This window comes from Mus musculus, chromosome 4 (genome assembly GCF_000001635.26).
Source record: "Mus musculus strain C57BL/6J chromosome 4, GRCm38.p6 C57BL/6J".
Classification (NCBI taxonomy): domain Eukaryota; kingdom Metazoa; phylum Chordata; class Mammalia; order Rodentia; family Muridae; genus Mus; species Mus musculus.
Genome location: NC_000070.6, coordinates 146,518,891 through 146,546,889, shown reverse-complemented (window position 1 = coordinate 146,546,889; position 27,999 = coordinate 146,518,891). Strand labels below are relative to the sequence as shown.

The 27,999-nt window shown below is 38.4% G+C and overlaps 2 protein-coding genes, 1 long non-coding RNA gene and 1 pseudogene across 4 annotated transcripts in view; 1 reads left to right on the top strand and 3 right to left on the bottom strand.

Annotated features, from left to right (window-relative positions):
* Window positions 1-27,999, bottom strand: part of Vmn2r-ps16 (vomeronasal 2, receptor, pseudogene 16) — a 160,377-nt pseudogene that overhangs the window by 58,621 nt on the left and 73,757 nt on the right.
* Window positions 1-27,999, bottom strand: part of Zfp993 (zinc finger protein 993) — a 478,623-nt gene that overhangs the window by 444,582 nt on the left and 6,042 nt on the right. The gene's annotated exons all lie outside the window — the stretch shown is intronic.
* Window positions 17-27,851, top strand: 1700095A21Rik (RIKEN cDNA 1700095A21 gene). Its single transcript, NR_045468.1, has 3 exons — window positions 17-111; window positions 689-773; window positions 26,963-27,851. It is a non-coding gene; the product is annotated as an RIKEN cDNA 1700095A21 gene (long non-coding RNA).
* The window catches only part of Zfp981 (zinc finger protein 981), a 37,396-nt gene continuing 16,891 nt past the window's right edge, over window positions 7,495-27,999 (bottom strand). For both annotated transcript variants that reach the window (NM_001243138.1, NM_001243139.1), the window contains 3 exons: window positions 14,737-14,820; window positions 11,343-11,469; window positions 7,495-10,113 (listed from right to left, as the gene is read on the bottom strand). In NM_001243138.1, the coding sequence (NP_001230067.1) occupies window positions 8,933-10,113; window positions 11,343-11,469; window positions 14,737-14,766 (1,338 nt within the window). In that variant the 5' untranslated portion in view covers window positions 14,767-14,820 and the 3' untranslated portion in view covers window positions 7,495-8,932. The remainder of the gene's footprint in view (window positions 10,114-11,342; window positions 11,470-14,736; window positions 14,821-27,999) is intronic.

Sequence of the window (27,999 nt, the reverse complement as noted above, 5' to 3'; positions counted from 1 at the left end):
AGCCTGAGGATAACTCAAGAGTCCAGCAAGGAGGGCTGGGATTCACACTGAGCACATGTGTCTGCCTCGGCTTGGGCTGTTTTCTGGGATGGACTACCTGAAATTCATCGCGTGAGTAGCTCACTCAGTGCAAGGCACTTCTTCACTGGGGTATTAAGTGGGGGAGGCAGAAATAGGGAGAGGGAATTAAAGTGTTTCTGATTGAAGACAGCTCTAAGACTGTCTTCAAGAGAGCTAAGGAGAGCTAGAAACAAATGAGAAGTCTCACAGTAGTGGGAATGGCCACTTAAGACTGTAGGAAGAAGAACCCCTCACTCACCAAGAGGAGAGACCTTGGAAAGATATATATATATACATATGGACCAGGACTTGAGCCCCCAGCCTAGGCCAGGAAGGAGGGAACAGTGCTTTTGCCATGCCCACATTTGACCATCACACATAGCTTGTCCAGGGAAGGAGGCAGAACATCCTTGACACTGGTGTCTGATCTTCCCTGGTGACTTCAGTCCCTGGCAGTAGCAATCTTTGCATGTGTACTCAGAGAGCTGCCACAATATGTGTCAAACATCAATGCCGGTATCACGGGAAACGCCATGACAGCACCTTCCCCTCTCATTCTATACTCAAATACATGTTTTCATTTTGAGGTGTGTTGTATATGTTCTTATGTATGTGCTCATGTCTGCAGGTCCACTTCCATATGTGTGAAAGTGCATGAGGAGGACATGGAATGATGCTACATATCTTGCTACAAATATGTATAAACAGTTGCTGTAAGTATCAGAAAGGTGTGTGTGTGTGTGTGTGTGTGTGTGTGTGTGTGTGTGTGTGTGTGTGTGCATATGCGCATGCTAAAGAACTTGCCAAACAAGTACTCACGGAGACAACACCTACAACTCACCAGTTGTTACACAAGTCAGGGTACTTTATATTAAGAGAGAAAGCACGGTCGTTCCTCATGTTACATCTAGGCACATGGGAAGAAGCTGGAGAGAGGTGTGGTCAGCCTCTGTTACCTCATATAGCCTGTTGCCATGGTTAAAGGCTGTGGTGTTGGTGTGAGGGAGCTCAGGGATGGGCTGGGATCTGGAAGGAACTGCAGGTTTGTTGGGCTGTATGTTGGGAGAAATATATACAGATCCCTGGGATGAAGTCCTGACTAAACATCATTGTGCTGTACTGGGAGATAGGAGTGAGGAAGTGTATGAAGCCTAATGTGGTCCTTGAAGTGACCTTTAGCAGGGCCTGTGCTAAAGCAGTAGAAACTGTTGCAGTAAGTATCAGCAGGGTGTGTGTGTGTGTGTGTGTGTGTGTGTGTGTGTGTGTGTGTGTGTGTGCATATGCACATGCTAAAGAACTTGCCAAACAAGTACTCAGGGAGACAACACCTACAACTCACCAGAGAATAAGCCTAGGGAATGGTCACATCCAGCTTGTACCACATGAAAAGACTCCAGCCTCCAGACTAGTGCAGGATGAAGCTCTGCTGTTGTGCCCTAAGCCATGGACAACTATCAGCTATGGCAGCCCATTGTGTCCAGGGCAGGTAGGAGATGGTGCAGAGTCCTACTGTCTGGGCTTCTGAAGGGACTTTGCTTCTTCACAGTAATAATCTTGTCTTGTATGTCCAGGGGTTGTCTCCAGCATGACTGAAAGCAGGTATTCAACAGGTGTGGGAACTAAAAGGGAGGCTGGGGAAGAAGAGGGAGAGAAGATAGCCCACACCCAGCCAGAGTTCCACCTATGCTCTGGGCAGGCAGACATGGGAGGGTTGCCAGACACTTTCCACTGAGCCCCAGGTGGGCATCTAAGCCACTGACCCCATTAAATGGGGGGTGGACAAGAGACAGCCCCCAACAGGGGGTCCCAGAGTGACACCCTGTAGCCCTGGGGTTATGGGAGTGAGGGCTGAGGGAGAGAGGTTCCCACACAGGTAAGAGTCTGTGCAGTGGGCCTTGATGAGCAGAGACACTCTATGGTTTAAGAGCTTTATTATAGAAAGGCAGGGAGAAAGGATAGAAGGTAAAAGAGAGAGAGACCGGCCATGGCCAAAAGGAGACAAAGGGGAAAGGGAGATAGAGAAGAAAGTCTAGCGAGTAAGAGAGAGAGAGACAAAGAGAGAGGAAAGGAGGGAGGAGAGTAGGGGGATTAAGAGCAAGAGGAGTGAGAGAGTGAGGAGGGGTCAAACAGCCCTTTTTATGGTATGCTGTTATCTTTTCTGTTGCTAGGTAACTAGGGAGGAGTCTAGCCTGAAGGTCAGAAGCTTGGGACATTGCCTATATGACTACTAACCATGCTTCTCCTGTGGGGGCTGAGGGGATGGTAACTTTGACAGGAGCCAGAGTTCCAGGAGACATGAGAGAACTCCTTCCGTCCCATGTAGGTGAATTATCACCACCGGGTCCCAGAGTTCAGACCTCAGCTTGACTGGAGACCAGACTGTCTGTGTATAGCCCATTGTCCCACAAACAGGGCATATTATTTCAGCACTCTACATAACCCTGCACACTATACATAATTATATTTAAATTGTATGTTAGTGTGCATGGTCTGGGAGTGTATATACGGGAGTACATGTGCCTTCAGGTATAAAGGCATGCAGGAAAGAGCAGGAGCAAGGACCTGAATGGCAGTGACAGGGGCTCCGTGAAGTTCTTGAGGTGTTCCTTGTTTAACACAACAGGAGTTCTGTTAAGCCAGAGCAGCAGTAAATACAAGGGTGCCTGCCGAATGGCATGCTAGACATAGACTCAGGGAGAAGACACCATACATGTGCCAGGAAGGGAGGCCTCTGGAAGAAACTCAAGTCAGTACCTGCTTTTAAGACTCAAAACTCACGCTCATAAGTGATCAACTACTCACATTGCCCCCTATGCCATTATTTCAGGGAACATATATTACACAGGTTCATAAGGAAGTGCTTTCCCAGGACCTTCTCTGTGTTTTCTTTTAAACATGTGAACCTTCCTAGAAATCTTTATTTTCAACTCACAGGCCCTTTCCTGCATGGCCACAGACATTGATATCACATCCCTTCTTCATCTACTTAACATATTTATATTCATGGCTGTTAATGTATTTGTGAATGAATCTGTGTACGTGTGTGTGTGTGTAGGATCATATCAGTTGTTTCTTTAGTGACATTCTCAGAAGTCATCGACTATCATGATGAGGCCTGGGAGGGAAACTTCCTGAAATGCTGCTTTCTGGGAAATCCTATTACAAGCTGTGTTTAATGGTGGTGAAGAGACAGGTTAGAGGCCAAAATTTCAATCAATTTGATACCAGTCCAAAAGGCACCTGTGTGCCTGGACACCCTTTGAGCTTTCCTAAACAGAGTGAGGCTTGGCCTCTATGACCTCACAGAAGGGGTCACTGTCATGGTTATGGGTGTACCCTAGTTCTGAGGGCAGCAGAGTCCAATGCCTTAGGGGTTTCTGGACTGTTTAGTTTACCTCATCTTGATTTAACTGGACACAATATATCAATCTAGAATATCATCTGTTTCTTCTAGATTAAAGCAGTGTTGTTGAGTATATGCTTTTCTAGTAAGATCAGATTACCCTGAGATTCTACCATACACCGATTGGAATTGAAAAGATCATGAACTCAAGTGACAGCACATGGTGACAAGGGTGTGGAGAAAGAGTTACACTCCACTATTGCTGGTGGGATTGCAAACTGGTACAACCACTCTGGAAATCAATCTGGCAGTACCTCAGAAAATTGGAAATAATTCTACATGAAGACCCAGATATTCTACTACTGGGCATATACACAAAAGAAGATGCACAATAACACAAGGACACATGCTCCACTATGTCCAAAGCTGCCATATTTGTATTAGCCAGAAGCTGGAAACCAGATGTTCTTCAACCAAGGAATGAATGTAGAAAAAATGTGGTTCAACAACACAATGGAATACTGCTCATCTATTAAAACTGAGGACATCATGAAATTTGCAGGCAAATGGAGAGAACTAGAAAATGTCATCCTGAGTGAGGAACCCAGGCTCAAAAGGACTTACATGTTATGTCCTCACTGATAAGTAGTTATTTGGCAAAAAGATCAGAATATCCATGACCACATAAAATTTAATTAGAAGGAAGGTCAAATTGTGGATACTTCAATTCAACATAGAAGGAGAAACAAAATAATCCCAGGAGGCAGAAGAAGGGAGGGATGTGGATAAAAGAGGGAGAGTCAGGGACAATCGGTGGCAGGATCAGGTATGTGGGGAGACAGGAGAGAAGGACAGAGGGCCAGGAGTATTAATAGAAACATACAACCGTGTGGGAATGAAGAGCAGGGCAAATATCTAGAAAGTCCCAGACAAGATGGATGTGGAAGTCTCCCAAACCTCATTGGGAATGACCTTAGCCGAAATGTCCAAGAGTGGGTAGACGGAACCTAAATAGAATATCTCCAGCAGAGAGCATGGCCCCCATTTGAGGCATGGGGGCACCCGACCATCTTCAAAATTTGGACCCAGAATTGTTCATATCTAATTATATGTAGTGACAAAAGTGGAGCAGAGACTGAAGAAAATGCCATCCATTGCCTTTATCAATCCATCCTATGGGCAGAAAAAAAAAAACCTTGACACTATTACTGAAGCCATGTTGTGCTAAGAAAGGAACCTGGCATGACTGTCCTCTGACAGACTCTATCAGGTGCTTATTGACAATGTTGCAGATACATAGAGCCAACCATTGAGCTGAAGTCCAGGAGTGTTTTGTTGTTTAAGCCATATTTATACAACCACAACTTAAAGACAGGTAAAACCTAAAACAAAATTGCTAAAATATTGCTTGAGATTCAATCAAAATTCAAATAGTCTTTAAGAGAATAATATTTAAAGACATCATGGGGATGCATAATCTCCATAATCTCCAATAATCTTGACTAGGGAAGTGATACAATAGAAGAGTTAGAAACCATGGATGTATGTGAATAATACCAACTTTGTTCCAACCACCAGGGAAATATAACTATGATAAAAAATGAAAAAAAAAAGACAAGTTCATCCTCTTAGAAATTACTCTGGAAATATCCTCACAATAAAAAAATATCAGGACAAGTCAAACATACATAGTAATTTACCAACACAGTTAAGAAATGCCCAGTAGAAATTTGAGGGTCAGAGTTCTTATGAGCAGCAGAGAAAGTTGTCTCAATCTTGGTACAATTCCTTTCTGCCCACTAGCCTAGCAATTCCTTTGACCTGGGAGTTTCCATGACTTCTTGGTTGCAGTTCCTGCCACTGCTCTAGTGACTGAAAAAAGATTCCTAAGGCCTAAACTGGCAACAGTGCAGATGAAGGGAATTTTTCCATTGTTGTGAGACCCATGGCAGCGTGCTCTACTCCTAGTTCCACACCTTGCAGCTTGCAGACTCCTGACAAGGAGGGGATTCTGATCCCACTCCATTTCCTTCAGGCCCTCAGTTTCTCTTAGGAATCCTCCTGCTAAAAAAGCAGTTTCAATCAAGAAATGAGTCTTCCTACCTCCTCCTAATGTTTCCCATCCCCATTTTCTCCCACCAGTTGTCTTGCTGCTAAAGAGATATTTTCTTTCCATGCAAGGTACTGCCCTAGTCCTACTGGGTTACTAAAATTGTAGCCACTGGAAGATCTTCTGGGAATGTCCATTAGTCTTCTGTAGTGTGGGCTCTAATTGTGTATCTTACAATGCTCATCCACAAATAGTGAATGTTTCCAAATTTGGTGAGCCTGTTTTCTTGGTCTTCAAACATGACATTATTAATTTTCCTAAGCCAATGACTGTCACCTTTTTCAATCTGCATATGTCTTCCACATAATTCCAACAGTGAGTCTACCTGAACCTATGTTGTACACCCTCACCATATTCTTGTTGTACTGTAGACAAGAAGTAGGTGTATAAATGTTTATAGAATGAAGACAATCATATTGTGTGAGGGGCAAAAGGTAAGTTGTGTATTTGCTGTGCACAATTTGGAACTTTTCACTGACACTGGAAATATCTGAAGATTTGGGATAATGATCTCTAAGGCATCAAGCAGTGGGGCCTAGAATCATGCAACATAAGAAACTGGAATATCCAGAGATTGTCCAGGTGGTTGTAATTTCCTGACTGTTAAGGGCTACTTCAGAAGCCTAAATTTAAATTGCCTGGTGTGTGAGCATCAGCATCCCTGATGCAGCACTTAGAAAATACCAATGATCATTTGAAAACAAGGGCCTCTAAAGTGTCTATTAGTAGTTTGATCCTACTAAGGAAGAGGTCAACAATTTCCAATACTAAGAATAACATATTGTTTTCACTAAGTTTCTCAAAAGTTGAGAATTTTCCTTATTTTTTTTAAATCAAGGAAAATGTGTAGTGATATAGATTTGTTCAACAATTTCCACTACTGAGAATAACATAATGTTATCACTAAGTTTCTCACAAGTTGAAATTTGTCCTTATTTTTTTTATATCAAGGAAAATGTGTAGATCCTAATTTTCTGAGTCTTCCTGAATTTACTATAAATATTCTAATAAAATGCTTTTGCTTGGCATAAATATTTTTCATCTTTTTTCAGTATTTCCAAATGTATTTCCTGGATGTTTGGATTTCTAAACTGTGCATGAGATTTTACCTCATCTACCATACAAAGGGTACTTCTTTTAAGATTTACAGATTCATGCTATTTGTATGGATAAACTCACATATGAAATAAAAAGGAGATTAATACCTTAATAGTGAGTTGTTGTATTCTTCTCCATAATGTATATTCTAAGGTGTGTAAAATGTGAGCATTCCCTAAATGATTTAGGACAAGAATGGAAATCTTAGTCAGTCCTTGAGGTAGAGTGGAGTATGAAGGTTCAGAGTGAAGTATGAGGAACAATAGGACAGGACACCATAAGGACTTGTTATACGTGTCCCTGGAGAGAGCTTTGGAGTTGTGCAGGGACATAGCACAGTTAGGATGGATATCCCTGAAAACTATGAAGCTATATTTTCATTTATTTTTGGTAGTACTTTATCTCATATTCCCTTGAGTCAAAAGAGAGAGAGAGAGAGAGAGAGAGAGAGAGAGAGAGAGAGCAGACTTACTGTTGAGGTTCTAAATGCTTTTACATGTTTTTTGTTTCCTGTTTTGTTGTTGTTTTGTTTTGTTTTTTGTTGTTGTCTTTATTTGTTTGTTTGTTTTTAATAAACCTAGTACTGATCGAGCAGTAAGCCTGGAATATTGTATAGAATCTTCCCTGTTTTAGTTAACACAAATCATCATCTCTAATACACTGTTGCTAAATTTTCTAATGCTAAACACTTATATACAATTCATATTATTTGTATGTGGGTCAAGGTTGTTATTGACCAGCTGAAAATCACAAATATTAAGTTTAAGTTACAGGTTTACAGAAAATATTCATGACTTCAGCAAATACTTTATGAGAAATAGTTCCAGCGATGATGCAACATTTATTCATCTAATTATCAGTGCAAACTGAAAACAGCCAAGTCAACCTTGTTAAAATATTCAGCTTTATTTACAGGGCAATGAGGAAGGAGATGTTGACAGAGCATAAGGGACTCATAGTCAGTCACTATCCTGAAACGTGAAACCAATAAATCATTTGTCACATTGACGTGATAAGAATAATGAATACTGGATACTCAAAGCACACTTCACATCTGTAGGTGTATTATAGGATTAAGAACATGCATTCTTGGTGGCTCAGTTTGTCAAATACTCTATCAAGTATAATTTGTGTCAATTTCTTCATTTGAATTAAATATACAAAATGCTGCCAGTTTTATTAGACATTTTGAAGGCGATAGTACACTCTTTAAGTTTCCTTCTGGAATGGATCATTTCTATCTCCATGAATTGTTGCACAACATCATATTCTTCTGGCTTTCACACCTGACTTCATCATATAATATTTGAGGGTGAACAAGTAAAAGTTTAATGAAAATGTTTCTTCATTATCATATATTCAGAGTTACTGCCAGCATAATAGTTGACATTAGATTTGAAGATTGCATGAAGGTTTTCAAAAGTTTTCAGATTCATAATAATTCTCTAGTTTAGAGCACTGACTGTTGAAAAGAATATTACCCGTGTAAAACATATGCCACATTTCCCCAGGAGAACTATTTTTCCCATAAAAAATTTTTTTACATATTTTTTCTGCACTGAAATGAAGTCAAAGATATTTCAGCATATATTATATTTGTTAAGATTCTTGCCTGTATAAATTATCTGTTACATTCTAAGAGATTGGCCAAAATAAAGGATTCAAACCGTCAATGTATTTGAAAAGTTTCCCTTTTGGAAGAATTCTCCAGTGAATTTTAAGATGATATTTCTTGTTAAAGGATTATCTCATTCATTTCATTTATAATGTTGCTCTACTGTTTGAAATATCTGTTGATTTGTCAGACTGATGTTGTGGGTACTGCATTTATCACATACAAAATACTTGTAAGGTTTTTTTAAATGTATAAATTATCTGATTAATTCTCAGTCTGCCTTTATTAGTAAAGCATTTATCACATTCACTGCATTTTTGTAAGTTTTCTCTACTGTATGAATTCTCTGGTGCATTCTCAGACTAAGTTTGTGGGAAAATCATTTGTCACATTGACTGCATTTGTAAGGCTTCTTTAATGTATGATTTCTGTGATTATGAACAAGATAGGATTTCTGGGCAAAACATTTGTCACATTCAATACATTTGTAAGAATTCTCCCCTGTATGAGTTCTCTGATGCCTTCTCAGAATAACTTTCTCAGTAAAGCATTTGTTACATTCACTACATTTATAAGGTTTCTCTCCTGTATGAATTCTCTGATGCCTTCTCAGAGTGAGTTTGTCAGTAAAGCATTTCCCACATTCACTGCATTTGTAAGGTTTCTCTCCTGTATGAATTCTCTGATGAATACTAAGATGGGATTTTCAGGTAAAGCATTTGTCACATTCATTACATTTATAAGGTTTCTCTCCTGAATGAATTTTCTGATGAATACTAAGATGGCATTGTTGGGTAAAGCATTTGTCACATTCACTGCATTTGTAAGGTTTCTCTCCTGTATGAATTCTCTGATGAACTCTCAGATAGCCTTTGTCAGTAAAGCATTTGTCACACTCACTGCATTTGTAAGGTTTCTTTCCTGTATGAATTCTCTGATGCTTTCCCAGAATGAATTTGTCAGTAAAGCATTTGTCGCATTCACTACATTTGTAAGGTTTCTCTCCTGAATGAATTCTACGATGAAAACTAAGATGGGATGGTTGGGTAAAGCATTTGTCACACTCACTGCATTTGTAAGGTTTCTCTCCAGTATGAATTCTCTGATGAACTCTCAGATAGCCTTTGTCAGTAAAGCATTTGTCACACTCACTGCATTTGTAAGGTTTCTCTCCAGTATGAATTCTCTGATGAACTCTCAGATAGCCTTTGTCAGTAAAGCATTTGTCACACTCACTGCATTTGTAAGGTTTCTCTCCCGTATGAATTCTCTGATGCTTTCTCAGAGTGCATTTGTCAGTAAAGCATTTGTCGCATTCACTACATTTGTAAGGTTTCTCTCCTGAATGAATTGTATGATGAATACTAAGATGGGAAGGTTGGGTAAAGCATTTGTCACTTTCACTATATTTGTAAGATTTCTTTCCTGGCTTTCTCTGCTGACTTTGAAGACTGTCACTCTGAGTAAAGCATTTGTCAAATTCACCACAAGTGTAAGTGTTCATTTCACTATTGTTTTGTCTCACAATGGGTTTATGTTTAGAAACCAAAACCTCATCAAGATTTTTATTTCTGTTGTGTTCTTTCTTCTCTATGTGGGTTCCTTGATTGAGACTAATGATAGAAGACCCCTTTAAACAGTTTACACAGTCTTTATATGTGCAAACTTCTTTAGTGGTCCCAGTTTTATGTCTTTTTAGGTTTGAGAATTGGAATGTGGCATCTCTTTGGTTAGTGTTATAAGGTGTACTTTCGGAGGATTCATGAATCACATTACTAAGCTCATTACATTTAGAAGACTTCTTTCGGATATGCCCATGCTCATTGACAATGTGCTGTATGTCTTGATCCAAGAACGACTCATTTTTTCCACAGATGCATTGATTTTCTGAAAAAAGTGGGAATTAGGGATAATAGGGATTACTTATATGAGGAGTAAGTATGATTCAATAATCAGTGTTCTAATGTATTCATACTCTCAAGAGAGGTTTTTCCTTTTTTTATCACTGCATGGATCCTCAGATGTACCTCAAATCTTATCTACATCAAATGTCAAGAATTGATAATAGTCTTCTAAGTGTTACTTTAAAATTGTAACAGCAACCCATATAAAAAAGGTTAACACAGAATTGCTCCTATCTAAAGGAAATGCAGGGGTAAAGACTGGAGCAGAGACTGAAGGAAAAGGCCATCCAGAGACTAACCCACCTGGGGATCAATCCCATCTATAGACATCAAACACTGATATTATGGCTGATGCTGTAAAATGCTTCTTGACTGAAACGTGATATAGCTGACTCCTGAGAGGCTCTGCCAGAACCTGACCAAAATAAATGCAGATGCTTGCAGCCAACCATCAGATGGAGCAGAGTGACCCCAAAGTAAAGTTATGTGAAGGACTGAAGGAGCTGAAGGTGTTTACAACCTCATAGAAAGAACAACAATATCAACCAACCAGATACCCCAAAGCACTCAAGAACTAAACCACCTACCAAAGACTACACATGGAGTGACCAATGGCTCCAGCTGCTTACATAATACAGCATTGCCTCATCTGTCATCAATTGGAAGAGAGGCCTTTGGACCTCTGAAGGCTAGATGCCCCAGCATAGAAGAATCCTAGGGCAGTGAAGCAGTTGTGGATGGGTGAAGCACCCTCATACAAACATGGAGGAGGGTGGATAAAATAAGTGGTTTGTGGAAGGGGAACTGCAAGGGGTATATCATTTGTAATGTAATAATTAAAATAACAAATTTAAGAAAAAAAATATTGTACTTTGCAGAAACTAGGATATGTAAGTGATCCATCTGTAATGAAATGTCAGAAAGTAGATCTCTGAACAATATAGCTCTAATTTTAAAGTTACAATAGGTTTCAGAGTGATACTTTATTGCTTTGGTCAGGTGTAAATTTATGATGCAATGAAATTGTCATTAGAAACCACTATATAGTTCTGTTGCAACATCCAAAATGTTAGGATAAAGATCAGGTTGTCCCAGAACAAAACACAGAGACCAAATGTCAAACAGATAATAATAATAATAATAATAATAATAATAATAGTAATAATAAAATCTCCACACAAACAATATATTCAACAAGAAGTGCATTCTTACCCACAAATAACACATTGTTGTAATTCTCCAACATTACTTCCATGTACAATGTCCTCTGAGCAAAATTGAGACATTCCCATTCCTCCAATGAAAAGTTCAAAGCCACATCGTTGAAGGTTAACAGATCCTGTAACAGAAAACTTCTTAGGTGCTATGGACAAAATTGCTTTCTTATGTTAAAAATGAACTAATTAAGATACACCTTGTGATATAAATGAGGCAAGAAGATATTGATCGACAAATGTATTCTAAAAGTTTATGGAGTTGTGTCTGAAGACATGAATTATTGCGTTACCACAGACAATCTATAGAATGATTTAGCGCACTGCTTGCATTAAAAAAGGCTCTCATATTCTTCAATTTTCTTTGGTTACTGAGACCTTAGTGGCAGCAAATGAAAGGTTTGCTACCATAATCTTGTTCAAAAGTTTTGTGGGCAGTTTGGATTGTATCATATCTTTTCAAGTCCTCTATTATGAAATTTGTTTCCTGGGCTGGTGAAATGGCTCAGTGGGTAAGAGCACCACCAGACTGCTCTTCCGACAGTTTGGAGTTCAAATCCCAGCAACCACATGGTGGATCACAACCATCTGTAACGAGATCTGACTCCCTCTTCTGGAGTGTCTGAAGACAGCTACAGTGTACTTACATATAATAAATAAATAAATAAATGAATAAATAAATAAATAAATACATCTTAAAAAAAAAAAGAAATTTGTTTCCCAGCACTCACATGGCACTAAACAGTAGATGGTTAAAACCAGTCCTTTAAAAATCCAGTGATCTCTACTGAGTAGTACATAGCACATATGCATACATTCCGGCAAATGTAACTAACATATATTGAAGAAAAACAAACTTTAACTTTAATAACAGATAAATTCTATAATACTCATAGACTTTTTTAGATTTATCTTTCTCTGAGAATGCACGATATAACAATGTCAAAATCGGTAAACATTTACAGAATATAAGATGTACATTTGATGTCTAGATGCCATAATGTACATTTATGAAAGATGGGCTGATATAAAAAAGAATCATAGATCATCAATTATGATGACAAAAAATATGTTTTCAAATTTTACAATATCTACCTTTATCAAATATGGAGACTAGCTGAGTCCTGTGTGCAGCTGTGTCTTCCATGACTGTAGTATATCATATCTATTTGACAATCTGATGCCTAACTACAAAGCTACATCCTTTGTAGAGCAAACAGGTAGAATCAGAATATGAAATGCAGAATTAATGGATGGACTGAATGTCAGAGGTTTTGTGTTAAACAACATAAAACTGCAACAACAGAGCACTGAACATTCTGTATGACACAGAGAACCAAATGCTTTGGGAAGTTATTTCAGGAAAATATATTCAAAACCATAAAGTAGAAAAACCAGTATTTGTGAGCATTAAAATCACTTCATACTTTATGTAAGTTGGCATGAGCAATACACAACATAACAATTTCATAACTGCCATATGGCCTGTCACTGAAGAATGATTAGTTATGGGTGTGTAAGCAAATGTCATAGGTGGCAATGCAGTCCAATGAACTACAATCATTTTCTTTGCTCAAATTGTGTTTTCAAATTGATGAAGAATTATTCTAACTTCATGAATATTTAATAATTTATTCCTCATGGTATCATCTTAATTGAAATTTTCTATCCCCTAATTTTAACTTTCTTTTCGTCAGAATTTGACCATTTGTGTATCAGAATTTGAGATTGCATGGAGAAGTATGATTTACATTTCTTGCTTTGTTTATCAAAAACTAAAATACACAGGTTATATACTGTCTATTGTACAAATGAGCCTCAAATTATAAACCTAGGGCATGAAAAAAATACCAAGATGTAAAGGTACTTGCTGTTTCTGTATAGAAACCTAATTTAATTCTCACAAAATATATTGCAGCTCACTATTATACCTGACTTCAGACTCCAAGGTTTGGTGCAGAACTCAATGTTTTAGGGAGATAATGTGCAATTCTATACACATAAAAACAGCCAGATGAACATGTATATACCTACAGAAAATAGTATTGCAATAAAAAATAGAAACATTGCCACAGCCCTCAGCTTTCCCTATGTAATGCATTGCTTGGCTGAAGAGGAATAACATAGGGTATGTCAACTTGTCTTCCCTCTAAAGAAAAGGAAACAAAAAATAGAAAGGACATTCACTTACACTTGAAAATTGATGGTTTATGCACAGCACCAAGGCTATCCTCTCTAGATAAATGTTTCAAATGTATTTCATGTGATGAAATACAAAAGTGAAGACCCCAGGACCTACACTACTAAGGACTGGTACAAAAACAAAAGGAAAATAAACATGTCACAGGGACAGCATCTCTCTTGAGTCCAATTTTGGATGTCAACACTAAAATGATTACTGTGTGACTTAAAATGTTAAAAAGAATTGTCAGAATACTGAAATCTGCATCAGCTCAAATTACATCAATGGAAAAAGAAAGACAATTTTCTTCCATCATCTGTGTTTCTAGGGAGCTAATTCATTTACTATTAAGATTCAATGGGGCTGGTGAGATGGCTCAGTGGGTAAGAGCACCCGACTGCTCTTCTGAAGGTCCAGAGTTCAAATCCCAGCAACCACATGGTGGCTCATAACCATCTGTAATGAGATCTGACGCCCTCTTCTGGTGTGTCTGAAGACAGCTACAGTGTACTTACATGTAATAAATAAATAAATCTTTAAAAAAAAAAAAAAAAAAAAAAGATTCAAGACAGCCGGACTTGGTGGCGGAGGCCTTTAATCCCAGCGCTCGGGAGGCAGAGGCAGGCAGATCTCTGAGTACGAGGCCAGCCTGGTCTATGGAGTGAGTTCCAGGACAGCCAGGGCAATACAGAAAACCCCTGTCTTGAAAAAAAAAAAAAGGAAAAGAAAAATTCAAGACGGTGGGCCTCATATAATTTTATGTGACTACAAATTCTACTCTTCCATATATTGCTTAGTGATGTGAGTTTCTACATATTTACATATCCACATTCATAAGCTGTGTCTGAAAATCTGACCATTCCTGTATTGCAATTTATGTGGGACAAGAGACTTTACTTCCAGACTAATATTACTTTATCCAACATAGGAAATAGTCATCAATATATTTTTTGAGCATCATTTCCAATAGATGCTCTTTGAGACATGCAGTTTGATCGTAATTATATGTCTTCACAGTATAAAAACCAGTGAAAATATAAAGCTATTATATATGTGAGAAACCAAATACTTAAATTTTCATTATCACACGAGAAAATGAAGAGCATAGAAAATAATCCCCTTAGATAATATTCAATATACAGATAATAAGACTTTTGAATGTTCTTAATATAAAAGGGATTTTGAAAAGATATGAAGATAGGATACTGACCTGTGGAGGGTTTACCAGAGAGGCACTCATTCTTTAGTTGTTCTTCTCCCAGATTCTTGGTGAGGAGCAAACATTCAAATTCTTCTTAAATTTCACATCAAGGATTGAACAATGAAATAAATGAAATGCCATTAGAGACAATGCTAAACCACATTAAAAAAAAATAAAGCAAAGTAATACCAGGGCTCTTGCCAATGTTTCTACCGACATGAGGGCATGCACTGATACATTTTGACTGATAAAAAGTATGAGTACAATCTGAGGATGATTTCTAATTTCAGGAGTCATCAGGCACAAACACAGAGCACATGGATACCTGCTGTAAAGTACTGATACTCAGGGTTATTACTGAAAACTTATATTTCTGGAATAGAGTCAAAGACTAAGGGCTAGTAGATGCCAATTAATGAGAATTTATGAGGAAAATAAGGATTTCTTAGAAAAAACTTTCTAGGTAGTGACACTAGGCCACGTAATAGGAAATGCTGACACCCGGGTCCTAAGTGTTTCTTCAAACACTGCATGAAAACTAAATAGATGTATCACAGAATTCACAAGTTGATTTAGAAAATCCCACAATAATCTTGCAAAGAGACTAAACTATTGCAGAAGACAGAAAAGGGGGTATATTGTACAGTAATCACAAAAAGCTGGTTTTATTTGGATCCAAAACAAATGACCATAAAATATGTACAAAGGAAAAAGTAACAGTCAAGGTGCATCAATGTCCATGGAAAAAAGAATCTTTCTGGTGGATGCAGAAAGTGAACTCTACTTGATTTCATGCCAGAGATGCAAGACTATTTCAACAGGCACAAACAAAACAAGTCATAGCACAATGTATGTACAGTGAGAGAAGGCTCATAACCATGACGATATAGTTACAAAAAGCCTGGGGAAAAATATCACAGTGGACCACTGTGAAAGTTCTGGGGACTGTGAGAACAAAAGGAATATCCCTCAGTCTAATGAGGATACTAGCCAACATCCTACACCTCTCACTACAAAAGGTATAGACAGCTGTTATCATTCTACTCCTTTTTTCAGAAAAGAGACAAGGATGTGCAAAGCCACCACACTACCTTTTCACAGTGCAGTAGTGCTTACAAACAGCAAATAATACCTGGAAGATTTTCAATGTGTCAAATAAGGATACAGAGAAGGTACGTTTTCTCAAATTATAAGAAACATAATTCTTCAACTCAAGAACTACAAATATTTAAAGAGAACACTCCAATCTGATAATACACTTAATAAGCTACTGAAAATACGAGAAAATATCACTTGGCTTTATATTTTCATGGAGGATAATCTGATATATCAGAAGACTCCTCATTGTCTAAAAAGGACTTGGATATGCTGCTGTGGCACGCAACCTAATAAAAGACCTCTCTTGTCTGCTAGGTGTAAGGAGTCATCATTCGCTCTCCCTACACGCAGATCTTTGTGCTGAAATACCAATCTGTCTGGCAATGTATATCTACCAGTGTACCCATGGTTTTAAATGCTTCCTCCATGAAGTCATGAGGGAAAATACAGCTTCTACGTTAAAACTTGAAACTGACATTTCCTCAAATACACACCTTTTTCTGAATAGGCATAATTCTTCACTTTTTAGCCTTCCAGATAAGTTTACTATGACTTGTTACATCAAATATTTTTAAAGCAGACAAAGGTCAAATAGCTATATGTAGTGGTCACACAAGGCCATAACATTCTCATCTAGTGTTCATGAGGAATGTCTCTATACATTTGGTTTCTTCAACTCCCAGATGTACCCAGCTATTGTCACATCTATGTGATATAACAATGTGCATCTTATTCCAGTTGTCTTGTCCTATCCCTTATAACCAAAATAGGCTACATTGTGATACCATACAGTAGTAATAAATACTTACTCATTGATTAAATCCCTTATCACCAAAATAGGTTACATTGTGATACCATACAGTAGTAATAAATACTTACTCATTGATTAAATCCCTTATCACCAAAATAGGTTACATTGTGATACCATACAGTAGTAATAAATACTTACTGAGTAAAATCAATGGAGCAGGGAATGACATTTTTTCAAGCCCTGAATGAAAACACCTGCAAAATCTGTTATTTTCTGGAAAAGTAGCTACTCATATTGACAGTGTTTAAGGAACATATGAATGTAGTAAATTACTAAGACTAGTTTTTAAGTCAAGAGCTATCTTAGGTAATAAATATATAAAATATGAACAAAGGAAGTAGATATGAAGTTTGTATGAAGGCAGAAGAAATAAGAGAGTTCTTGTGAGGAATAAATCAATATAAGAGAACTCATGTACAACACAGGAAAACTATGTACCACAGAAGTAACAGAGAACGATGTGAAACATATATGCTACCCACAATACAAGAAAAATGTTTTAGAGTAAAATCCTAAGGAATAAAATCTCAGAAATATCATTACTTCATCCAGCAATCTTCTGAAAACTTCACTATAAAATCCATATTACATGTCAGATTCGATGAAACTTATCTATATGATGGAGAGTATTAATTGTGAATCCTGGTTTCCTGTTCAAGAAAAAGAAACTGTGCAGAACCAAGCTGACAACAAACAAGACAAAGGTTCACAGTCTTCTCAACTGAACTTAATATATTTCTAATCTACCTACAGGGGAGGGAGCGAGGATTACTGTTCAGGAGCACTGTGTCTTCTTCCAGGTGACTAGAGTCCCATAACAACACACAAATGGCAGCTCTCATGCCAGAGTATTCAATGCCTTCTTCCATACTCTGCAGACCCAGCCCCTGTGTGATTCACCAACATGCATGCAGACTAATTACTCATATACATGAAAGAACAAGAAAACAAAACAAATGAAAACAAGACAACTAGCTATAGACATTTGAGAAACACAAAGAAAACAGAAACAATAGAAAAGGAAGAAATTTAATTTAAACTTTTCAATAATGGTGTGATTGCATAAATAAACAAAATGCACAAGCAGATTCTTTGTTCTTGGCAAATTCTTTTGATATTGAAGAACTCATGATTTAAAATTCTGAATTGCACATGGGAGGCAGAGGAAGGCAGATTTCTGAGTTTGAGGCCAGCCTGGTCTAGAAAGTGAGTTTCAGGACAGCCAGGGCTACACAGAGAAACCCTGTCTTCAAACAAACAAACAAACAAACAAAAGCCGGGCATAGTGGCTTTAATCCCAGCTCTCGGGAGGCAGAGGCAGGCAGATTTCTAAGTTCGAGGCAAGCCTGGTCTACAAAGTGAGTTATAGCACAACCAGGGCTATACAGAGAAACTTTGTCTAGAAAAAAATATTCTGAATCACTATACACACACACACACACACACACACACACACACATATGAATCACTATATACATATTATATATATACATATATACATATATATATATATATATATATACACACACACACACACACACACACACACACACACACATATGAATGACAATCTTCAGAAAGTACCTGCATTTTTAACAAGGTACAGGTCTCAGTAGATAAAGAGAAAAAAAAAGAGAGAGAATGCTACAAACAATTTCCTAAGGATGTTACAATTAAGACTGATATTTAGGTAGCATTTTAGGTTGGATAACATGAGACCCACTTCCAATCAGAGCTCACTCAAAACTCAGATGCATAGAGAAACTAAGTTCATGGTCACAATATTTTACCCTGATCAGTTCCTGAATTAATCATGGAACAAAAATGAAAGGAACCTAACAACTTCCAAAAGGACAAGCATGAAGAATGAAACTATAGCTTCCTTGAAATGTTCTTTATATTTTCAGCATTTCACTATAAGCTCTCTAACACAAAATTCATTCACAGACAGCCTGCACATATGAGCAAAGTTTGATAAGGAATCCTGGCAGTGAATACAAAACTGGGCATAGAGACTCTGGTTTTATTCCCTGCACTCTGGAGACAGAGGCAGAGCTTGTGGATACTGGAGGTTCCTCAGGAGAGACTCTTTTTTAAGTCCCTCAAGACTTTGAGGGCATGGGGACTCCACAAGCAAAATCCAAAATGTCTGTGTTTAAGGTTATGTCATCTCTAACTCTGCCCAGACTAGGAAATTCAAAAAACCAATTTTACACTGCACACCCAGACCTATTCTTCCCACTCAGGGTCAAGCAGATTTCCAAATAGCTGCCAGGATGTTCGAGGCCTGCTCTATACCAACGCGTGTTTGCTACCTACATAGAACAGAACTGGACTTAGGAAGAAGCTGTAAAAAAGTTCCTGTCCACCATATTAAATTTTCAATGATTAACCATAACATCTCATATGGATATCCCTGCCAACTGACCTAATGCCACACAGCAAAAGGAAACTTAGAGGCTGGAACTAAAGCAATTTGACAATGGTAATAGAACTTATCTACCCCAAATCAAAAATGCAACACCATTGCTCATGACAAGAAGAATGATGAAACAAACTCAAGAGACAGAACAAAAAATACAATTTGAATACCATTCAATGAGGTCAATGGACATAAAGAGGAAACAAGCACAGGAACTCAAAGAGGACAGGAACTAACTGAATGAAAGACAAGAAAACTCCTGCAAGTGGCTAAGGAAATAATTTTGATATGCAGGATGTTGACATTGCACCCAGTCATATAAACATCTAAGGAAGCCTCAATCTGAATGAAATGAGAAATGAACTCTAAGCCGGATGGTAACTCAATGGAGGGCCAATTCACAAAGATAGAGCATGCAGAAGACAAACTTCAATGTTCCAATGGAAGCTGAAGGAGCTAGCTCAATCAAGTAAGTCATAGGTGACACAAATGAGCAAAATTCTTGTTGCATGTTAGCAGAAATATTAAAAGATAAATGTTTGATTCAAGCCTAATACAGTGGGGAAGGTCTTTCATCCTAGCACTCAGGGTGCTCAGGCAGGCAACTTTATGTGAGCTAGAAGCCATTCTTGTCTCTATATCAAGATACATGAGAGTCAAGTCTACAGAGTGAGACTCTGTCTCACAAACAAACTAACTAACTAACCAAACAGGAAACCCAAACGAGAAATTAAAGTTATATTTACTATGTTGATATCAAAACTGGCTAAAATTTGAAAGGATATTAGAAGACTGCTGATATAGTTCTGAATGAATATGTCTCACTTTTGAAGTTGGAACCCCAGTTGGTCACAATGTTTTCAAAAATTTAGTTGTGGAACCTTACTGAATAAAGAATGACACTGGTGGTAGGCTCTGAGAAAAAGAATAGACCAAAGCCATCTTAGTTCTCTATTCCTCCTTAATGACTGGAGGTGAGGATGTGATCTCTCAGCTGTCTATTTCAAAAACATGGTTATTTGCTGTCAGGCCTCCTTACCATGGTGGATAGTTATCCTCTGGAAGCATTACCCAAAGTGGTCTTTTTCTTCAATTACTTTCCTTGATCATGGTGCTTTAGGAAAGCAGCAAACAAAAATATAGAAAAACATATTATGATTGGATTTAAGGTTCCCTTTTAGAGGAAAAAAACAAATCATGTCATATTCTGAAAGCTAATCAAGAACAGAATATATGTTAGGTCATAAGAATTATGAGGCCATTTTAAGAAATGATATCATCTAAAATCAACATAATCTATATTGTGTCTTCTTCTTTCAGTAAAAAGTAGGTGACATAATGGCCTCATAGTCAGGAAATATTGAGACATAACAAAGCACACATTTGAGGTCTGGATGCAGGAATATCTTTAAGAACACTTAATAGATATCTTTAAGAACACTTTTTTAATAACAATATTGATCACAGTATCACATCTCAGATCATAAATGATGGTGACTAAAAATATCTACAACTGTCAGCTTTGATCAAATGTCGACCCTGTATCTATCCTGTATGCAGTTGGGTGTCAACAGCCAGACTCTAGTCTAAAATGCTCAGTTGAGATTCGAAGGCCTATATACAATGCTGTATCCTTTCTAGACCAAAGAAATAGAGTATGGGGGTCAAAATTCAAGGATTACATACAAGAAATAATTTTCTTTGTATCTAAGCAGATAAAAACTGTAAAATCAGAGTATAAAATGGCCATTAGAAGCAAGACATAGAATAATATACCTTGTGATGCATTTCCATAAGCATATTTTCATGAAGAATTGAAATATGTATTGAAGAATTAATTTGAGAATATTTAGTGAAATAAATAAAAATATTAAGCCAGTCGTGGTGGCTCACACCTTTAATTCCAGCACTCCGGAGGCAGAGGCAGGAGGATTTCTGAGTTGGAGGCCAGCCTGGTCTACAGAGTGAGTTACAGGACAGCCAGGGCTATACAGAGAAACCCTATCTCGAAAAACGAAAAAAAAAAATTTTTGTAGCATTAATATCATGCACCCTTTTCTAATACATGACAAAAGCAAAACAGATAATAATTTCATAAATTCCACACAGGTTTAGCTTCAGAATAGTTAGAAGTATATGAGTAAATAAATGGGTTATGTGACAACACAATGATAACGTAGAATGTTTTTTTATAATGGAAAGGAACGTTTTAAGTTGTATAAGAATTATACTAATTCTTCATTAGTTATGGATACATTATTGTTCATAAATCTAAGATGATCCAACTTGAAGTCTGAGTCTTTTGACTCCAGAAATATTCTTTGCTTTATTATTTGAGCTCACTCATCTAACATGATTATAGGCTGCAAGGATAAGAACCATTTATGATTCTTTGACTTGATCACTATTCTTATCTTTATTATTGGAGCTCATTCATCTAACATGATTATGGGTGGCACAGATAACTATCATTTCTGACTTCCTTCATTTTTTAATAAAAAATAGAACTCAGGGTTATATTCAGGTTCTATCATAAAACTGTAGCAGAAATGTAAACCTCTGGGTTGCAGAGATGACTCAGGGGTAAAGGGCACTTGCTGTTCATGAAAAGAAACACGGACTAATTCTACACACAAAACAAGGTATGATTTTTGTTTGACTCCTGTGTGATGCATTTTGTGATGACTTCTGGGCTCCACTGGTCTCATATAGGCATGCACGGCATAGAAAAATATACAGAAGAACACACCTATAGTTAAATAAAAGTTTAAAGAAATAAATAAAAGTCTGTCTGCCAGGTCTGTCATAGAAATCGAATGGAGTAGGTTCAACAGTATGTGTGATTTCTCAGGTTCAGATGGCTCCTGTAGGCATAAGGCTTGTACTCCCTGCCTATGTTACTGGGGAATGTTCTCCCAGCCAAGGTTTATGTCTACATAACCAGAAACAGTAAGATTCCATGAAGCAACAATGTGTCTGTTATTTCTCAGAAAAATGGTAATCCTATGGCCTTCAGGTCAGCCCTTAAGGCTGTGGGAAAGAACTATGAAAACATGAGTTGAAGATTATATAATTTAAAATAAAAGCTATTCTTTAGAGCTTTTCTCTGTGGGACTGTGAAAGGCAGCCTGTGTTCTAGTTGAACAAAGCTTACTTTGGAGACCCAATAGAAAACTCTACAAGGGATAGAACAGTGAGCTACGTTCCCAGACACAGGTGTCTGACAACACGGAGCCCCACAACTCAATAATCCTGTGACTATCTGTCATATTGACAATATCCCAAGTCCCTGGCATTCTGGCTAAACTCCACCCTCACAGTTACCTGACAATAGTCAAGTATGCTCCTCCTCACAGTTATACTGTAACAGCTAGGTAGGTAATCCAGCCCGCTATAAAATGGGCTGTTTGGCCCCTCCTCTCTCTCTCCTTAAGCTCTTAAATCTCTTAATTCTCATCTCTAGCTCTCCTCCTCCCTATCCTCTCCTCCCTCTCTCCACATGGCCATGGCTGGCTTCTACTTCCCTACTCTTCTTCCTCTTTCTGACTTTTTACAATAAACACTTTAAAACCAGGGACCATCTCTCTGCTCATCAAGACCCACTGTTCTTCAATGATTGGAATAGGCCTGACCCTAAAGAGCCACGTGTCACCTCCAGCAGCAAAGCCTGTCAGTGTTTCCAGTCACCAGACCAGACTAAAGACTCTCACATCCTGGGAAACACTGAGTGCCTTATAACCCTGCTCCCTTCTCCCTTCAGCCCCCGGGATGACCCAGTTACCCCCAGGGCTCTCACTTTGTTCTCAGCTCTTCCACAACATACAGTGACATCTGGGATGTCCATGACAGAGGACCTGTTGTCTGTGGCCTCTGTGAGGCCCAGAGACAACAAACTGCTCCCTCTCTACCCCTGCAGACTGGAGATCCATGGCTTCCCACAGCCAGACACCCAACTGGGCCTTATAGAGAGTGCTGTCCACTTGCCCAGAGCACTGGAGCTCTGTTGAGACACGGGATTCCCCTTTAATTCCCTGCACTCACTGCCCAACATTCCTCAACTATGCAAAATATAAACATGCAATATGATGTGTAAAAGGGACTCCAAGTACCTAAAATTACAGAGGTAGCTACACTAATGAGTCAGTAAAGGGGAAGGGATGGTTTAAAAAACAAGACTCATGGTGTGAGGAATAAAGGAGTACCAGAAAGTGAGAGACTGATGATCTCAGACAAAATTTGACCCACTTAAGATTCTGGTTTGAGTTTGAAAATGCAGGCAAGTTTCAAAGTCCAAGAACAACCTGGAACAGATCAAGTTCTAATGAGGAAAATGTTAGGTCCAGGTATCATGGGACACATCTTTAACACCTGGATTCAGGAGACAGAGCAATACACACCTATGTGTACAAGATCTATCAAAGAGATATTTCCAGGCAGCCAAACTTAGTCTGTGAAGGAGTTGAAAAACAGAAAGGTAATTTCTCACTTAAAACTAGCCTCTATATCTAGATTTAGCAACCAGAAAGCGCACCCAAGCAAACTACATAGGAGCTGCTATGTTTAAAAAACAGTGTACTTCATTTCATTTTGTAAACGTTACAGGTTACTACAGAGCAATAGTGATAAAAACTGCATGTAATGGTACAGAGACAGAGAGGTTGATCAATGGATAGAACTTAAGGCCCAGAAATTAAACCACACACTTACAGACAATTGATCTTTGACAAAGAAGCCAAAAATATATAATGGAAAAAAAATCTTCAATAACCAGTGCTGGTCTAACAAGCAGTCTGTATGTAGAAAAATGAAAATAGATCCACATTTGTCACCTTGCACAAAGCTCAAGTTCAAGTGGATCAAGGAACTCAATATAAAACAAGATACAATCAAGGAAATAGAAGATAAAGGTGGGGGCTGGCTGGAGAGATGGCTCGGAAGTTAAGAGCACTGACTGCTCTTCCAAAGGCCCTGAATTCAAATCCCAGCAACCACATGGTGGCTCACAACCACCCATGAGATCTGACGCCCTCTTCTGGTGTATCTGAAGACAGCTACAGTGTACTTAGATATAATAAATAAAATCTTTAAAAAAAAAAAGAAGATATAATGGGAAAGAGCCTCAAACTTACTGTCACAGGGGGAAATTTCCTAAAAAGAACTCCAATGGCTCAGGCTCTAAGATCACAAATTGACAAATGGGACCTCGTGAAACTAGAAAGCTTTTGTAAGGCAAACTTCATAGTAAATAGGACAAAGTGGCAACCTACAGATTGGGAAAAAATTCTTCTCTATCCCCACACTTGATACAAGGCTAATATCCAATATATATAAAGGACTAAAGGAGCTAACCACCAAGAAACCAAACAACCCAATCAAATAATGTGGTAGATACCTAAACAGAGAATTCACAATGGAGCAACTGTGGAAGGCTGAGAAACTTCAAAAGATATGTTCAAAGTCCTTAGTGATCAGAAAAATATAAATCAAAGCAACACTGAGATTCCACCTTCCACCAATCAGAATGGCTAAGATCAAAAACTCAGGTGACAGCACATGCTGAACAGGATGTGGAGAAAGAGGACCAATCCTCCATTGCTTGTGGAATTGCAAACTGGTCAAGTATTCTGGAAATCAATCTGGAAATTCCTCAGAAAATTGGAAATAGATATACCTTAAAACCCAGCTATACCACTCTTGGGCATGTACACAAAAGATGCCCCACCATGACACAGAGGCTTGTGTTCCACTATGTTCAGAGTGGCCTTATTTGTGATAGCCAGGAGCTGGAAACAACCCAGATGCCCCACAATGGAAGAATCGATACTGAAACATGGTTCATTCACACAATGGAATATTATTCATCTATTAAGAACAATGACATCAGGAGCTTTGGAGGAAAATGGACTGAACTAGAAAATTCCATCCTGAGTGAGGTAACTCAGACCCAAAAAGGACATGCATAGTATGTACACACTAATAAATGGATATAAGCCCAAAAAAGTATATAATACAACGTAAATGACTAAAAAGGGTTAAAAGCTCAAGGAACCAAGTGAGAATGTCTTAATCCCAGTTGGGAGAGAGAAGAAAGCAGTCATGGGGGAAGAAGGAGGGAGGGACTTGAGTGGGAGCAGGGACAGAGAGGGGAAGGAGAAACATGATCAGGCATTATGAGGGATGGGGGGAGGACAGAAGCCCGAGAACCAGTAAAAAAATGGAAATAGACAGCCTCAGGAGGTAGGCTATAGAGGTCCATCTCACATGTTCCAAAGACCTAGGAGGTGAGAGACTCCCAGGACTCAAAGGGAGAGACCTTGGATAAAGTGCTCTACAGTGGAGAGGGGGAACTTGTAGAGTCCACCTCCAGTGGAGGGACAGGCATCAAGTGGAGTGATGGAGTTGCAATCCTATACACAAAACCTCTGATCCAGAATTCTTCCTGTTTGAAGCATCTCCAGGGACAAAACTGCAGAAGCACATGAGAGAAAGGAGGTCCATGGACAGGCCCAAATTAGGATCCATATCAAGGGGAGGCAAAGGGCAGTGACACTGTTACTCATACTGTGGTATGCTTATAGACAGGAGCTTGGCATGGCTGCCCTCTAAGAGGTTCAACAAGCAGGTGAGTCAGATGCAGATTCTAGCACCCAACCAATGGATGGAAGCCAATGACCCCTGTGGTTGAATTGGGGAAAGGCCAGAAGAAGCCGAGGCGGAGGGTGGCCCCATCCATATGCCAGCAGTCTCAACTGAACTGGACCCTGCAAGATCTCTCAGAAAAGGGGCCAACAACCAGGCCATATACAGCAGCTGACATGATGATCATGACAAATAAACAGTGGATGACTGCCTGGTCTGACCTCAGTGAAAGAACATTCACCTAACCCTCCAGAGACTTGAAGTGCCAGGGACTGGGGAGGCCTGGTGGAATGGTGAGGTGTGGACATCCTCTTAGTAGGGTGGGGAGGAGGGATGGGATGGGGTGCAGAGAAAATTTTAGAAACTTTATTTAAAAAAATCAAGTTAAGGGTCTTTAGTGTAAAAATGACAATTGACTCGTATATAACTTCTATATGCAATTTTATGACTAGTGTTACTATGAATATGAATAGTGTTACTATGAATATATTTTATGCTGAGAGCATATTGCATAAAATATATTGACATACAAAATCAAGGAGGAGACATGGTAGAAACTCACTGATGGCTGCCAGGGAGAATATATATACAGAGGGATAAAATGAATCATTTGAGGGTAATGCCCTTGGAACGATTCCCTCATTATATCAAATCTGTTAAAATACTATCACAGTTAGAACATCTTCCTGAATAAGCATGTATCTGCATTGTGGCATTGTTCCAGGTAGTTCTCAAGTTCCCAATCAGTAATAAATATGAATACAATGACACTCTTCGGAGCCTAGCTGTTTGTTACAGATTTCATCTCTGGCCACCACTCTTGTAGGTAGGTTCACATGAAAGACAGAATGTATGATAATGGTCTCTTGGCATACATACAAATACACATACAAACACATATATGCACAAATACATAAATATGTTTATGCATAAATAAAAACATAAGAATTCACTTGGGCCGGGCATGGTGGCGCATGCCTTTAATCCCAGCACTTGGGAGGCAGAGGCAGGTGGATCTCTGAGTTCAAGACTAGCCTGGTCTACAGAGTGAGTTCCAGGACAGCCAGGGCTACACAGTGAAACCCTGTCTCGATAAACTAAAAAAAAAAAAAAAAAAAAAAAAAAAGAATTCATTCTAAACATGGAGATACTATTACAGAAGAAAGTTGTCATGACCATGATATCAGCAAATATTTAGTGCTTTTTATGTATTTCATTGACCTTATATTTCTCTCATGTCAAATATTTCTCTTGGCATTCAACAGGTATATGAATGATCTCTTTCAACGCCCCGGCCTCAGAAGTATAGATTGACAATGAGAAAAAGCAGATGATTGAGTACCATGGAATGTCAGAAAATGAATGAGAATTGACAAGGGAAATATTGATTTCCTAGGAACAATAAACACTAGGCCAGGAATAATCAAGTGCAGAAACCCAGGCTCTCAGTGTTCCTTCTAGCACTTTCTCAGGAATAATCAAATTCTGCACCAAATTCACAAATTTCTTCTGAAAAATCCCACAAGAAATTTGACCAGAAAACAGTAGATAACACAAGGATAGGATGAAAACATGAATAACAAGGGATGAGACAGAGATAGAGATGGTAACTGTGTAAGCACTCTGGGACACTTCATGTGCGAAGGCCATTCACCTGAAAACGCAAGCACTAGGAGATTTAGTTAGCACAGATTAGAGTAAAATCTAGGAGCTTTGTAATATCTGCAATACCAAAGAAACCAGGTAATGCAAATTCTCTACCAGAATGTTTCTCTGTGAATATTCTAACAATTGTAACATGCATGAAATGAGTATAATCCCTAATCCATTTACTGACAACAGGAATTTCTGTAAAACAGAAATTGGATATGCAGGGAAAAATACATTGCTGTCATAAATTTACAATACTCAAAACTTGATGCCCTGGGCATTTGCAGACAGCATCAAATGTGTAATAAAAATGGGCATAGGAATACATGAATTTTCAGGGAGAAATGAGGACATTTTTCAAAGTATGTCACTTCATGACTCTTACTTGTGACATACAGGCTGAGTATCGTTGTCATTTCTACCAGCAACAGAGCATAAATTCCTGCTTCAGTGACAGATGCTGTACTTTAAGTTCAAAAGGAAGAAATACATAATATAAATGTGTGTCCTGGAATTGTTTTGTCTAATTGTATAACAGGAAAAGCACATCTTCCATTTCATGGAGATTGAACAAGAGCTCATTCTAGAATGGGAAGAATAACCCATGGGTTTACCTACTTCCACCATGAAGTCAATATGAACACTAGGGCTT